We start from the raw sequence: 16,525 nt of genomic DNA, 5'->3' as shown, positions 1-16,525 counted from the left end.
GCTCCAATTTTATGCAATACCGATCCGGTGCTCATGTAGATTATATATGCAACGCACGGATGAAGGGTCTAGATGAACCATGACACGCATTGAGCTTCCTGTTGTGGTGGTGTCGATACAATTCCACCAATGTTTAAAAAAGTTATTGAAACGATCTCCTATACGATTATAATGTTCATTTTATACAAAATATATTGACAGTTGTAGATTCGGATATATTTCAGTATCTGACCCGGTTTAGAAACATTATAAAACGTAATTTAGCGTTTTCGATATCGTAAAATCCATTTATCGATGATCCAGATGTCGGAATTTAAGACTTTTACCTATAATTGGAATCGTTGACTTCGAATTCCGCTTTTTGAACTCAATTCATGACTTAACCGAGAGGTTTTATTTTGGGGCGGCTATTTTTCGAAAATAGGGGCTTAACTTCGAGGAAAAAGACGTATAATAAGGAAAAAAAGTTGAAAATAATTGTCTTCATTGTTATTAAAGGGATTAAGAACAAATCCGTTTTCTGTTTAGGTTAGGTTAGGTTTACTTAGACGTCGATTAGGTTAGTTTTACTTTATCTTAGGTTATGTTACCTGAATTGACCGATAACGAATCCCACACAGTCACGGTGGCTCGATTCTATTCCACCAATGGATACAAATACATATGTCGATATACTTATATACATTTTTTTCTATTTTTAGGTCCATTTGGTCAGCCGGCAAGCGGCTTAGTCAAAATAGGAGAACAAATGACATTAGTGGTATCGGTATCGGGAGATCCAGGTTTCGACGTCCAAGTGAAAGATTGTAGAGCTGCAGATTCTTCTGGCAGTAATATCGTACCGTTGACAGACGACAACGGATGTATATTGAAACCAAAACTGTTCGGATCTTTCCAAAAAACAAGAAACACTGGTGAAACCGGTAATAAATACCGAATTTTCGTTTGTATATGTTCGATTGTTTTTATTTTTGTATTCAGGAGCTTCGATAATCGCTTATGCTTACTTCAACGCTTTCAAATTCCCGGACGTGATGGATATAATGATAGAATGTAATATAGAGCTCTGTAAAACCGATTGCGAAATGTGTCCGGAGCCTAATCAGCAGATAGAACCAGCGAAACGAAGGAAACGTGATATTAGCAACGAGACTTTACACGATTCGATTTTAATGGCGAAACACCTTCGGTAATAAAATATTTAATTGAGTCGAAAATTTGTACTTCTATGTATTTCTTTCGTTCGCAGGGTTGTTTTACCGGAAGATCTGACGTCCGCGGTGGATTTAGTCCAACGCGACGGTGTTTGCGTGTCCACGCAAAGTTTCGTTTATTCAACTTCGATTTTAATATCTTTACTCACTGCTAGTTGTTTATTGAGTGCTTATCTATGGTTTACTAAGCAAAAACAAAAATCAGTGCAGTTTTAAAATAATTTTTCCAACGCTAAAGTGTATTTTGAAAGGTCTGATAAAATTTTATCAGCCCATTGTGCCACAATCCTTGAGATTTTGATTTATTGCAAAACGATCTTTCAAAATATCACTTCAAGAATATGTTTAAATTGATCTATAAACGTGGCAACGTTGCTAGTAACTGTCAACCTATAAAATATAACCTCAAATTTAAAATTGAGGTTATTTCTAATCAAAATCAATTAACAGTGAGTAATGTTGAAAAATTTTTATTTCTAGGTTATGTTTCTGACGTCATTGCGTATCCTAATTACTTTATTTACGTTTTATTTCTTGAAAAAGCTTTCATTTTAATTTTTTGTGGTAAATATTGATTATATACTATCATTTTCATTTCAATGAACTATTACTGTTTTAATTCGTTTTTAATAAGAAATTTATCGAACAATGTAGTAAATAGTGAAAAAAATAGAAAAGTATATCAATAAAAATCGTTAAAATTAAAAAGCGCGAAGGAAACAAAAAAATTGGGACTCGAAGAGACGTCACAAACTTAACCTTAAAGTTCGAAACTCTTCTATATTATATTGACGACTAATCGATTATGACATTTGTTAAATCGATTTATAGGCAGTGTAAAATTGCGATTTAGTAGTAAATCGATTTAAAACTAATGTTAGCAAGGCGAGTGCGCTCATAAAATCGATTTTTGGTAACATTAGCGCGTATGGTCAGCTATTTTTATTCAGTCAATGGAAATCATTGAAATAGCAAAGTAAACAAACCAACTGGAACTTGAAGAGACGTCAAAAACATAACCTTAAAGTGCGAAACTATTCTACCTATATTGAGGGCTACTCGATTTAGTTTGAATCGATTCATCCTCATTCTACAATCACGATTTGGTGTTAAATCGATTTAAAAGTAGTGCGCTGATAAAATCGATTATTGGTGGCAGTGGTACGTATGGTCAGCTATATTATTCGTTTGATGGTTATAAATGATGTTCTTTACTTTGTAATTTTCCTCATTTCCGGTGATTTTTTTCTCATATGTCCTACTTTCCACACTTCCTGGGTCCATATTGGTCTTTACTATGTAATTTTCCTCATTTGCAGTGATTTTTTTCTTATATATCCTCCTTTCCACCCTTTCCCGGTCCAACATGGTCTTTACTATGTAATTTTCCTCATTTGTAGTGATTTTATACTCATATGTCCCACTCTCATGACTCTCACAATATTTTTGATTTCTGTTTCATCTTTTAATTCTCTAATTACTTCTGTATAGTATTGTTTCCTCTCTGGTAGTATCTGATCCAGAATAAGTAGAAAAAGACGAATAAAATTTTTCGATATCATCCTTCGTGTTCGAGACATCAATGTCGAAAAAACCTTCGCCTTTGAAACCATCTTTAATTTATTGTTAAATATTTTTATAGACGGTACTAAGGTTGAACTATTTCTCTATTCATCGTGTTTTATGTAATATTTATCAGGAAGCGATGAAAGTCATATATAACTGCCCATTTTGCTTCAATAATCCTTTCTTCTTAATATCTTATTGAAATATCAGGTTAGATTATGTAAAAATTGAATAAAAACCTTTCAAATCGATAAAATCTTTATTCTAAACCAGTGTTTCCCAACCTTTTTTGTGCCACGCCCTTTCTAAAATTATATTATAAAAATATATAATATAAAATTATACCTAATAATTAAATGGTCCGGAGCGAAAGCGAAGAAATACTGTTCGAGAGAAGTATTCAACATAATCTGTTCTATAAAGCGAATCTTGAACTAATGTTTAGTTGTGACCTTTATTTTCCTTAGGTTAGTTTGACTTCAGATTGCGACATCATAGAAATCGTATTCTCTTTCTGGTCCATTAGAATTTTTCACTCTTTGAGATAATTTTCCTTTTTTGGTTATTGGGCTTGTTTCTTCCCTTTTTATTTACCCTCTCATATTCTGTCTCCAATTTGCATTTCACTACCTTTTCCAGTTAATCAGACAGGGTGATAATTATAGAGGTATAGTTTATATCACAATAGGTAAAATTGGAATTCACACAATTTTTTCTTAATTATGTCTTCCATATTTCATAATAATAACTGCAGTTAAAAACCCTTACGAAGTACTGTAGGTTTTATCAAATTAATCATAATTGAACTTCATTTTTTGTTATTTATAATAGGATACTGGCATATTAGCTTCGATTTGTAGTCTTATAGTATTTAAAATATTGACAGATCTTTTCACTGCCATTTATAAATGTAAAAAATGTAATAAACTGCCTTTTTAAAAAAAATCAAATATAATTTAAAAATAAAATCAGTAAAGAGCTTGCTGTTTTTTAAAACAGCTAACAACTGATTCTACATGCTAAATAATCATTATATTAATAAAATGTAGATATGATATTTTTCTTAAATTATTTTTATATATTTTATGATAAGAATATTTATGTAAATAAAATTTTATTAATTAAATTTGTGTTTTACTATAAAAAACCTTTTAATACGATTTTTCAAAGACGTTAACCAAACAAACTGTTTTTTACGAACAAATCTGATTTTGTTACGAAATATTTCACCTAAACTACGGGAAAAATCAAATAACAATGGAAAGGGGGAAAGAGATTTAAAATAAAATATAAACTTACAATTTGGGATTGAATTTAAAGTCAGTACAGCGAGGTATTCATTAGTTTAAACCAAAAAGTTTCATTGTTTTGTTAAGTAAAGCAGTTTTTACCTTTTATAATTTATAAGACGATTATACTACATTCTAATGCTTATTTTTTACATTGCTTCAGCTTTTTCAATATAAAAATAACAATTCTAAATAAAAATACATTTCATTGGGATGGGGTTATGTTAACATAAATCGACGCCATATTGATCACAAATGACGGTTAATCTTCATAGACTTAATGTTAAACGTAGACAGGGCGACATATAAGTGGAATTGTATTGTTAAAAAGAAAGGCAAAGAGCAATGATTTTCCTTTAGACAAGGAAAGACTTCTTCCAACAGTAAAATTCCACTTATATCTTTTGCATGTCTATTTACTTGCTTCTGATTGGTGATTTATGCATAGAGTTAATGTTTGAATCTAATCGAAATAACATAGAGAGACTGAATACTCATAGACAAAGTAGAATATAATTTATTCTTAAAAAGTGGGGCCCTGGTTTAAGGTAGAGCTATCTCTGTTCCACTGGGCGGTAATTTGTGAAACGAGATAAGAGAGTGGAGAAATATAACGGTGGAAGGAGTACCATACAAGAAATTAAAAGAAGAACTTGACAGATAAACTTTATATATCATTCTAATGCAGGAACACGAATTTTATTGAAAGTGTAGTCCAGTATTTCTTTGTCTATGAAAAGACTTTAATACTTTTTACAGATAGAGACTTCAGATCTTTATTCCACTCTTCGGTGATCGTTATAATAAGATAAGGCTGACGAATGAATATTCATAACATTAGATAAAGATAATTATATCTAAACTTTGTTTGTATCTCGTTCTAATTTTGGAACACAAATTTCATCGAATGTACAGTGTAGTATTATTATGTCTATGGGTATACGGATACTTTTTCTCTCTCTATCAGCGGTGTGGGCAAGTGGAAGCTGTTCTGACTAAGGAAGACAGAATGAAACGCTTTCTCTATCCTCCTAGATTCCAGCTCATTTCTATTCTACTGATTAAATCTAGTTATTGAAGCTGTATGCGTAGACGTCTCGGTATTTTCCGGGAGTTTTGCACATGCGTAGCAGACACAACCTAGCCACCCCTAAATGCAACAACATTCATTCAACACAAGCAACTACATTCTTTAGAGTCTTTTGGCTGCCTTTGTTGTTGCATTTAGAACTGGTGAGGTTAGGTAAGAAAAATAATAAAATTTGCACTCACATGACCAGTAGAACTGCATGAGCATTAGGTTCGACAACTTTTTTGCCGAGACGTTATTCATATACATCTGTTTCTTGTTCAGCATTTAGGTAAATTGACGTCATTTCCTTGTCTTGCTTTGCATATTAATTTAGGATTGTAAAAAGTTCAATGCATAAGAGTTTACTCTATCAGTTACTTAATCAACAGATTCAACCATCGTTCAATCTTAAATAGTTGTTTCCATAAACTAAAATCTTTTCGTTCAATTTTTTGACGTGTAAAACTATGTATTTCGTAATTCCATAATATTTTCAAAAGTTAAGCAACTAAGGAAGACAGAATGACAACGATTTCTCTATCCTCCGAGATTTCCTGCTAGGTTCTGCGCATTCTCAAACATACGCAGGTTAGGTAAAGTGTATCGAACGAGAGAGATAATGAATATTGTTGCACCGTAATGTAGGGACGTTTTTTAATGAAAATAATACCTTCTTATCTGGCAACACACATAACACCAATAAAATAGAAAGAGTTGCCTAGTTAAATATATTTTTGGGCTCCCCTCTATCAATTCCCGTTGTTGACAGCTGTCGCAATCTCATGGCCACCTGTCAGCAAGAATTAGTTTGTTATTAGTTGAGTTCGTGTAAACGTCAAATAATCATTTTTGATTTTCCAAATACCAGAACACGTCTGGTAATTTAATTTTTCGAAACGGCTTTAACGATATAATCAATCCTTGTTGAAAATGAGTTTGTCCGAATAACAATTGAAGTGCAGTGATAACTTTCGAGACTGTTATGGCAGAAGATTGCACGGTAGTGCGATTTTCAAGGGATTCGTCTCTTGCTAAAATCGAAAATTTAAAACAAGGGGAAAATCCGGATAAATTTTCGGAATGCGGCCGTTTCGGAGCTTTTTATGTTGTTTGTATCGCTCTATCGATCATAACCTACGTCCTAGATTTAGTGCTAGCTTGCATTTTGTTATATTTTTATTCAATTAACGGTTATGGGTTATATTTCGCCCTTACGTTAACTTTTTTTATTATTCCCGCTATTATTATGACCACCATTAGTTTCCGATGGTAAGTTGTATTTATTTATTTCCTTCTTAATTCTTCCAACTTAAAAGGGTTTGATTGATTAATAGGATATACTTAGAAAATCATAAAAAAAAATTAGGTAACAGTAGATGAATTTACTGGATATCTAACAACGTAATTGTAGTTTCATTATAAATAAACGTGTTATATGAATCAGCGGTTTTTACGTTTTTAATAATTTAAATATTCAATGCTTTGTTTAAATAATTCTAATTCCCATACTAACTAAAGTGTTTCTAATAAAAGTTGCTTTAAAATTTTCATATTTATAATCCTGTCAGTAAGTACAGAGAAACGTATTGTGACTCCTAAAATGATAAAATGCGGCTAGCAACCGACTTCACAAGGATTATTGCGAAGGAACTGTAACTAAATTGGCAGTTTACCTTCTATAATATTATAATGATGTCACTAGCTAATGAATACGCGTTGTAACGAACTGTTAATTAGTATGAATTGATATATGTCTAATTTTTTTTCTACCCTCTTGTATTGTAAGCGTTAAATTGGATATGGATAGACAGCTACTTTAATTATTCAATCTGATTACATTCTAGAGTTTGAATATGTGAATTAATAACATAATTGTGATGTTGTAATATGTCTACATAAAGTAGTACTACATACAAATGAATTTCATCATTAGACATATATCATTAAACCGCTTTTTACGGCAAATGAGGTCATTACTTATTTATATAAATCGTTTTTACTTTTAGCTAAAATTAGGTAGATGTATAAGTGATTTTTTCGAATATAAGTGATGTTGCCCGCGAAAAATAATTGTTCCAAATTTATTTTACAAAGTAAAATCTATCTGAGTTTATTATTCTCTTATGTTTTTTTATACACTCTGCTATGTTGCTAATACGAGGGTTGCTACATAAGTTTTGACGTAGTTAAATAAAACACCAGCCAAATGGCCGACGAAATGCAAACAAATATAACCAAAATAAAACAAATAAAAGAAACAAAATATCCCTAAACCTGGAAGGAACCGCAACCGGAACTTCTGATGAAATATGATTATATTGTCAAGTTTGACATATTAACACAGTGTTGCCATATCTCAAAACTTAAGTAGCAACCCTCGTATCAATGTTGTTAAATCTAGCATAAAACGAATAATTCACAGAGTTGATAGTTTTTTTTCGGTTCCATGCGATTATCTAATGCAAATAATTGGCTTATTATTTTAAATAAACATCCGTTTTGATTATTTTTCTTAAATTACTCCATAGGCTTAATCAACAAATTATACAGGTTGTATAAGAAATAACTTTTAAATCATACTTCGGAATTTATTACCTCATAAATTATTGACATGATTAAACATTTCTGTACATATAAATTAGATTTTTAATAGTAGTAATAAAAATGACAGTTCATTTTACAGGAAAACCCATGAAATTGCAATTAATTTAATTACTCAATTGATATTTATAAACATCGTTGTATATCAACATTGTGGTCACGGTTCTGAACCCATTTGTTAGATATCCCATTGTCTTCTAAATAATTTCAGTTAAGTTGGGTTCGTATTTCTAGTAAACACGTGAAATATTCTTCAAGGTCAAGTTATTTACTTGGAAAATATACAGCAAATCTTTTAGAAGTGTTTTTATAAACGTTTATTATTTCAATACTATACGAAATAACAGAAAATATGGATTTTGAGATTAGAATAATATAATTTTGATAATCTCCCTCTCTTACCTTAATTTTTTTTTGATAATTTAGATTAGAAAATGGTTTACGTTAAAAAGTTAGGTTAGGTGTCAGTTTTTTTTCCGTTAAAGTATGTTAATATCAAAAATATACGAATAGGTTGTATTTTTTTCCCAAAAATATGTTAAAGTCCTCCGAAATCAAAATAAAACACTCTCAACTTTGCAAGTTTTGAAAATTTTTTGTTATTTGAAGAGAAATTTAGTGGTAAATATTGTAGTAGGAATGTGAACAGTTTTACATTAAAATCACTCAATACTTTCCGTTTAAATGTACTTGGAAGGCAATTAAGAATGGCCGTCGGTCGTATCTCGGCAACAGATTATTTTGCAGCTTCGGGGAAAGAGAAATTATAACAAAAGTGACCCGAAAAATAAAAATCCCGCCATTTTCACATTTCTTAAAATATCTCGGGACAGAAAAAACATATCGACATGCGGTTTTCGCTATTAGTATGTTTATTTAGTTCACTTTTTAAAGATCTACGTAAATTTTCATAATTCTATTGAGAAATCTTAATATTTAAATATAAATGAAAAACGCCCTCTACAATTCACGTTGCTAATTAAATTGGTTATAATCCACATATTTTATATTGATGTTTCAAGCAACATAAAAATCGGGTAAACAGAACCGGACTTACAGCATTTTTTAATGTCAATTCGGTAAATTTTACTTTTCCAATTCTACATTTGAACCAAAAACAATTACAAATATAAAATCGAAAATAGTCTCTGATAATAAATTTGTTGTTTTGACAAAAATAAACAAATTCAAAATATGAATACATCTGTAAAAAGAAGGTAAACAATTTTAAGGCTACACGATGGCAACGATCCTTGTTCCCATTTCGCTTCACTCGAACATATGTGTATTTTTAAACAGCCATTATAGGAACGTTCTATTTTTTTTTCCATGTTAGATATGCGAACGATTTTATTCCACTACTGATACATTTAAAAATAGAAATTTTGCTCGCGCCGAAAATAAAGAAAAATTATGATAATTTGTTGATTTATACCAAAAAATATTTTTATTTAAGTGAAAAAGTATCGAAATATGACTATTTTTGGATTCTTAATCAGTTGAAATCAACGAGAATCAATTAAAAAGTAGGATAGTTACAATATAGGTAGTCTATACAAGATGGCCGTGAAAATGCGGGAAATTTTAAATGGTTACGTTTCATATTTCCGTTTCAGGTATATCGTAGACCACGACGACCCATCATTAGATCGTATCTCAGTATCTCAATGGGTTATAAGAATTATATTCCTCTTGATACAACTCTCGCCCTTATTGAGGTATATAGATACGATGATCTACGGTATCCGAAGCAAAATAGCTGCTTCTACAGGCAACGAGTCGAAACAAACACTTTTGTATCGTCGTATGTTGGACGAAGATACTAACAGCGCCCTCTTACGACTGTTTCACTGTTTCTTACACGCGGCACCACAAGCTATACTACAGCTAGTGATTTTGCTCACTCATGTTGCTCACCCCGAAAAGTACCGCTTGAATATTAGTAAGTATATATTTTTTGATGAGGTTTTACTGATAATTTGGACCTAATAATAACCGAAATAGCATTGCTGGAAGCTGAGCTGAACAGCTTCTCGCTCAGGGTGTTTCCGGAGGCGTACGAAAGCTGGAAAACTCATTGGCAGCATCATGTAGATGCTCTAGGGTATTATTTTGAAAAATTTCCACACCAAATAGTGTGGGAAGTAAAGGCCTTTGAGCTTCGCTATATTTTACTAGTGGAAATCTGTTAGAAAGAATATATGTCAAGTAGGGAAAGTGTTTTTTTTTTATTTATGCTGTGATTCCTTTGTGAAAAACCTTATCGAGAGCCTGAAAGACAATCAAGAAAGTTGCTGCTGAGCAGTAGTTCCTCTTTTCGAAAACAGTTTTAACTACTTGGGCACCTGTTCTTGATGTAAGAGATTTGTTGGATGATGGGAAGAGTCTTCGTTAGTTTATTTAAATTATTTGGTTAACTTTAAGTCACCTACGCTTAAGACTAAATGTAACTCAATACTTCCATCATGTTTATTTCTGAGTATTTGATCTATACCGATAAATTTGTAGCTTGGAGCTTTCTTAGCATTGGTACGTCTTTCAGCTAGTAGAACTATTACTATGATATTATGTATGAGAAAGAGATTTGTTCAATTACAGATTTAGCAGTACTTCAAGCATGGACAGTATTAGTAGCTCTCATGTCGATAGCTTGGTCTTTGACATCTTACCACAGATCAGTCCGGTATGCCAGGGATGACAAGGATAAAATGAAATGGCCTGGTATTTTAATGGCTTTCTGTTGGCAACTCATGAGTGCATGTAAGTCATGTTTTTTTCAAATATTAAATATCGAATATTGTCCCTTCTTATTCCTCGATATATTTTTAAAAAAATACAGTAAATGTATAAACATTTATATTTTTTCACTATAAATCTAATTAGTGTTATGAAATGTGATAAAAAAAATACAAAGAATGAATTTTTATAACAGCAACATCCATTTTAATAAGTATATCAACTGTACTTTTTAGTAAAACTATATTCGTAGTGCATAGAAAGAAATTATAACACCAAGTTTTGTTTTGAGAAGAAAAAAGTACCAAAAAGCTCAAAAAATATTAAAATTTTTCTATGGTGATAATATAGGATCTTTAAAGAGTAGTATGAGCTGAATAAATGTAGAAATGAGTCAGTTAAGGACGCCCTTAGATCTCAAAAATTAATTTTAACTTAAGTGGTCACTCCTGGTCTTTAATCACTTCCTAATCAAAAAAAAATTGATTTATTTCCACCCCACTTGATTTCATTTCTATATAAAGTATCAGGATCTATTTTTCGATACCAAAATCTTGTACAGATTTATGGAAAGCAATTCAACAGAAAATTTGCAATTGTAGCGACCTTCATCTTCTTCTTGATGCAAATTTAGAGGCAAAAAAATCTTCCTGTCTTCTTTTATCGCCAGATTTAGCACCTAGCTACTTATGCTCATTCCGAAACTAAAAAGTGTTCTAAAAGTGGAACGTTTTGACACTTTTAAGGCCACAAAAGAGCATATGAAAATGATGGATTCAACTTTGGGGAAACTGCATTCCTCCACAAAGGACATCATTCAAATTATAATGTTTCCTATATTTTTTGATACACTTATTAAATGAGACACCAATATAAGAACATACACAGCACCTAGCGACTTTTAATACGTTATTTAGGTTTGGAAAGAACCAAAAGTGTCACTTTCATAGCAACAACAGAGCTGATGAAAGCAATTCTGAATGTTGTGGATTCAGTTGAATGTCTTGGGTCTATCTGTTTTTACACAAAGACAGTTGGCGTATTCAGCTTCAGATTTTTTTATTTTTGTCTTAAACGAAGTGAAGTTTTGTTTTCAACTGTTTTATAATGATAGTGAAGATTGAATTAATTCAGTGCTAGGATATTATATTATAAATTAACGTTACCAGGAAGTTAATTACCTTATAAAAAATGATCATCAGCTTAGTTTTCATATAAGATAAACTGTATTGTTGTTTATCACTTTATTTTGTTTAAAATTCATGTTTTACTCGTGTTGTTTGCATTTTTATTGAATTGTCAGTGTTTTTAACATGAAATATCGATTTCAGTTTAGATTATCAAATTCGATATACATTTTGATGTCTCTAGTTTCCATATGTGTGTATTATAATACCGGACGAGTAGTCTGATTCATTTTTTATTTATATTTTAGTTTTTTCATTTAAGAAATCATCACTTCTGCAATTTTAAGCTTTTTTTAAAAAATAGAAAACAAACCAATTTCTCGTAATTTATCCGGTAAAACGTAGCTAAACGAAATTTTTGTTATGCATATGTAAACTTAGACACTCTAAAATATAAATCGATTGATTTTCCGTGCGCATTCGGCTCTGTCATCTATGCGTATTGACAGATAAGAAATAAGAAAACAAATAACCTAAAATTAAAACAGGTATATCACTTTTTGTAAACAAAAACAACGTTTTCATAACTAATCTATTTAAAAAATTTTCTCCGAATAATATCTAATAAACATATTTTTCGATATGAAGATTAGTATTAAGTCGGCGAACAATAATATTTACAAACTATCCATCTTAGTTATTATAATAAACAAACATTATGGTAAATTGTCTTTTGAATCAAGTTTTAGGAAATACTATTGCAGTTAGGTATTCATTTATCACTAGAAGGTAAAAGTAAAAACTGGAAAAATTATTTTTTTTATCACAATTGTTTATTATCACAATTTCCTGTCATTTTTATTATCTAATATAGTTTAATCCGATGATAACAACATGAGTAAATATATTTGGTGGATATCATTTTTTAAAATAGATTTTTATAAATTGAATTATCATATATAGTTAAAAGTCTAATTGCCTGTTAAAATCCAGCACCAATTTAATAAAAAAAGTATATAGGATTTAAACTTGAATCTATCTTAATAGAACACCCTATATTTGATTCCTCTTATGTAAACATAGTATAAACTGGTTTCAATAAATTCTAAGTTGCAAATATAACCTTGAAAATAATTTTCAATTCTTAATACTCTCAAAAATAGATTTTAATTAATTCAAATTAAGCATGCTTGCTCCGTATCGTAAACAAGTTAAAATAATTAAAACGTCCACGGCAGTTCAAAAATAAACATTCACTTTTAATACTGTCATTTTAGTCAAGGCAAGGTTTCACCTCCTATTTCCATAAAATCGCATCGATTTTAATAAAATGTTTACAGCATGTAAGGAATACCTCAAATATACCCTACACCGATGTGTGCTTTTGCCCTAGGGGTGAGTAGTTTTATGGTACAATAACCGTGGAAATTGATAGAGGACCAAATGTAAAGCAAAAGATGTTCTTAGAATTTTTTTTTAGTTATGCCCGATTGAAAAATTGAGTTTTTCTTGAAAAAACCATGATTTTTCTTGAATAACTCAAATACTTTTGATTTTAGAAGAAAAAGTATAAGAAACAAAAAGGAAACTTATAAAAAAATAAAGATATTGGTTTTTTAAAATTTGCTTTGGGCAGAAATTAAACCGAGTTATGATTTATTGCAGATTGAATATTTTTACCGAATGAAAATTTTTTAAAATCAACGTCGAGTAATGGAAAAACGGTCAATTTTTCGAGGCAATTGCATATAAAATTTTTCAAAGTACTTTTAAAAAGCTTTAAAATGAGAGTTGGTAGAACTTTCTAGCATAAAAACTAAGGAAGTTCTGGTCGAAATAAAATCGATTTATATAGTTATTGTAGAAAAAACTCAATTACACCCTTAGCAATAGTACCCAAATTGCAATAAAAATATGATTTACTTTATTTAAGTACTAATAACGATTTTTGGAAGTTTGAACTAATTAGAATGTATAATTTCGATAAAAAATAATAAATCGAAAAATCATTTTCGAAATTTTTAAAAATTTCTCCTTTTCTTAAAAATTCCCGAAAAACTATAGGATATACGTGAAAATTGATAGGGAACAAAAGTTAGCATTTTTTTCAACAAATATTTTGCTTCCTTAAAAAATTTTTTTAATTTCTAAAATAACTGAGATATGGCCTTACAAACCTTAACCTAATGTATGACTGATACCATTTTCGAACCCTTTAAACGTCGCCCTTTAAAAATTGAGTGCTAAAAAAATTTATAACTTGTAGGTTATAAAATCCCCTATAAACCTACGTTTTTAGCGATTAATTTGCTTGAAAATTATACGAGGTGTGGTCAAAAAACCAAATACCTTTTTTAAAAAAAAAATTTTTGGAGAATAAGTGAAAGTATATAAATATTTCAAATTTTCTTTTCGAAATAAGGGATTATTTATAAGGGTTGAACATTTCGGATGCAAAATATTTGAATTGAACACAAACAAAATCAGTTAATTTGATATAAGTAAGCTACAAAAAAGTAATTAAATATTTTTCACTTTTATATTAACCGGGGGTGCTTTATAAGGGATGAAATACACGAAGCACGGTTGAAAAATGATAAATACTGATTTTTTGTAATAAAGGGTACTTTTCACCCCTAAGTATAATAAGCACTAATCGGTATAGGATAGATTTCAAAAATAGGGGTAAAACGAGGTTAATTTTCAAATTTTCATGGAAATCGGATGGTAGCTAGTACTATTTAATATATAAGCGTGAAAATAATACGAGGGGATATCAAAAAAAATGTGTACAAACGTCTTATTTTACAGTATCTCGAGTGTTGGCTTTGAGCTTGTTGGCCTCGATCTTCCCGGCGTGGATGGGCTGTGTATGCGCTCTCCATTGGGGAGTAATGTCCATCTGGTTGGCGTTAGGACAACACCAAACGGCCGCCTGCGGCAGCCGTTGCGAAGAACTCCTTTTGTCCACAGCCCTAGGTCTGGCTTACGTTCTAGCCTTCATATCTCCCAGAGACGGACCCACCAGATACGTATATTTGGCTTATTATCTGGTATGTTTTATGGAAAATACGGCGGCTCTAGTTGTATGGTGCGTCACGAACAATTCAGTCGATAATCCCGTTTTGTATTACGGAGCGGCCGGCGGACAGATATTCACTTTTTTGCTGGGGATAATATTTTTGCTCGTCTATTACAAGTGTTGCCATCCCTCTTTGGTGAACAGGTCGAAAATACCCAGCGTCGATTCGGATTTTCTCGAAACCGAACGGCCCGGTTACAGCAAATCTTATAATTTGAGGCCGAGATCTTGATCTTTGGTTTACGTCTAAAAACACTTAATCGTTTTATAAATATTTATATTTTATACCGAAATGGCAGTATCTACCGATAAGTGATATTTGATAAATTGAAGGTTTTTACCTAATTTATACTAATTGTAAATCGTTCAAGAACGTAACAAGAAGAATATTCATGTTTTATTGAAACCTCGACAGGTATGGTGGAAACCTGGTGACACAATAGCCGTTTAAGGGTAGTTTGGTCAGATATTTGGTACAGTTTGACCCCCTAGATGCTCAAATAATACTTATTTAGCATAATGGTCTGCTTAAGATCGGTATATTTGCGCTAATTGATGTTTAATTGCACTGCTATAAGATCTATGGTGCCCCTTTCAGTTCTAATCGACTCACACTAACCGTACTGACTCCAACGGTATTAAATTTCCACTCCTATAGGTCCGAAGCATCCCTTGGAATATCGTCACTTTCTAAAACAAATTTGTTCTGTTTATTGAATCATACGCCTGCTTGAAATCCATAAAGAGAAGCTTCAGGATTAGTCCTCGGTCGTAGCTGTTGTTCTGGACTACCTTCGGTATGAAAATTTCATCACTTCGGTTTTTAAAGCCTCCCGGAAAGTATTTAGATCTAATCGACATTTATACTAATTGTAAATCGTTCAAGAACGTAACAAGAAGAATATTCATGTTTTATTGAAACCTCGACAGGTATGGTGGAAACCTGGTGACACAATAGCCGTTTAAGGGTAGTTTGGTCAGATATTTGGTACAGTTTGACCCCCTAGATGCTCAAATAATACTTATTTAGCATAATGATCTGCTTAAGATCGGTATATTTGCGCTAATTGATGTTTAATTGCACTGCTATAAGATCTATGGTGCCCCTTTCAGTTCTAATCGACTCACACTAACCGTACTGACTCCAACGGTATAAAATGTTCACTCCTATAGGTCCGAAACAACCCTTGGAATATCGTCACTTTCTAAAACAAAATTTTTTCTGATTACTGAATCATACGCCTGCTTGAAATCTATAAAGAGAAGCTTCAGGATTAGTCCTCGGTCGTAGCTGTTGTTCTGGACTACCTTCGGTATGAAAATTTCATCACTTCGGTTTTTAAAGCCTCCCGGAAAGTATTTAGATCTAATCGACATTTATACTAATTGTAAATCGTTCAAGAACGTAACAAGAAGAATATTCATGTTTTATTGAAACCTCGACAGGTATGGTGGAAACCTGGTGACACAATAGCCGTTTAAGGGTAGTTTGGTCAGATATTTGGTACAGTTTGACCCCCTAGATGCTCAAATAATACTTATTTAGCATAATGGTCTGCTTAAGATCGGTATATTTGCGCTAATTGATGTTTAATTGCACTGCTATAAGATCTATGGTGCCCCTTTCAGTTCTAATCGACTCACACTAACCGTACTGACTCCAACGGTATTAAATTTCCACTCCTATAGGTCCGAAGCATCCCTTGGAATATCGTCACTTTCTAAAACAAATTTGTTCTGTTTATTGAATCATACGCCTGCTTGAAATCCATAAAGAGAAGCTTCAGGATTAGTCCTCGGTCGTAGCTGTTGTTCTGGACTACCTTCGGTATGAAAAT

The 16,525-nt window shown here is 31.6% G+C and overlaps 2 protein-coding genes across 2 annotated transcripts in view; both read left to right on the top strand.

Moving 5' to 3' along the window:
- The window catches only part of LOC130446607 (uncharacterized), a 28,364-nt gene extending 24,570 nt beyond the window's left edge, over nt 1-3,794 (top strand). Inside the window, exons 12-14 of the mRNA XM_056782970.1 lie at nt 702-923; nt 982-1,189; nt 1,250-3,794. Coding sequence (XP_056638948.1) covers nt 702-923; nt 982-1,189; nt 1,250-1,430 — 611 coding nt within the window. The 3' untranslated portion in view covers nt 1,431-3,794. The remainder of the gene's footprint in view (nt 1-701; nt 924-981; nt 1,190-1,249) is intronic.
- A 2,152-nt stretch (nt 3,795-5,946) lies between these two features.
- LOC130446657 (XK-related protein 6-like) lies at nt 5,947-15,364 on the top strand. Its single transcript, XM_056783029.1, has 4 exons — nt 5,947-6,410; nt 9,359-9,684; nt 10,341-10,502; nt 14,417-15,364. The coding sequence occupies exons 1-4, from the start codon at nt 6,124-6,126 to the stop codon at nt 14,917-14,919; spliced, it is 1,278 nt and encodes a 425-aa protein (XP_056639007.1). The 5' UTR covers nt 5,947-6,123; the 3' UTR covers nt 14,920-15,364.
- The last annotated feature ends 1,161 nt before the right edge of the window (nt 15,365-16,525 follow it).

The sequence above is a fragment of the Diorhabda sublineata genome, chromosome 7, assembly GCF_026230105.1.
Source record: "Diorhabda sublineata isolate icDioSubl1.1 chromosome 7, icDioSubl1.1, whole genome shotgun sequence".
NCBI classification, from domain to species: Eukaryota; Metazoa; Arthropoda; class Insecta; order Coleoptera; family Chrysomelidae; genus Diorhabda; species Diorhabda sublineata.
This window is presented reverse-complemented; position numbering and strand designations above follow the sequence as displayed.

What these genes read in the sequence shown, in the direction of transcription:
- LOC130446657 (XM_056783029.1), top strand. Translation starts at nt 6,124, where the DNA reads ATGGCAGAAGATTGCACGGTAGTGCGATTTTCAAGGGATTCGTCTCTT. An exon ending in ACCACCATTAGTTTCCGATG is followed by an intron (nt 6,411 to 9,358) that starts GTAAGTTGTATT and finishes TTTCCGTTTCAG; the next exon opens with GTATATCGTAGACCACGACG. An exon ending in AAAGTACCGCTTGAATATTA is followed by an intron (nt 9,685 to 10,340) that starts GTAAGTATATAT and finishes GTTCAATTACAG; the next exon opens with ATTTAGCAGTACTTCAAGCA.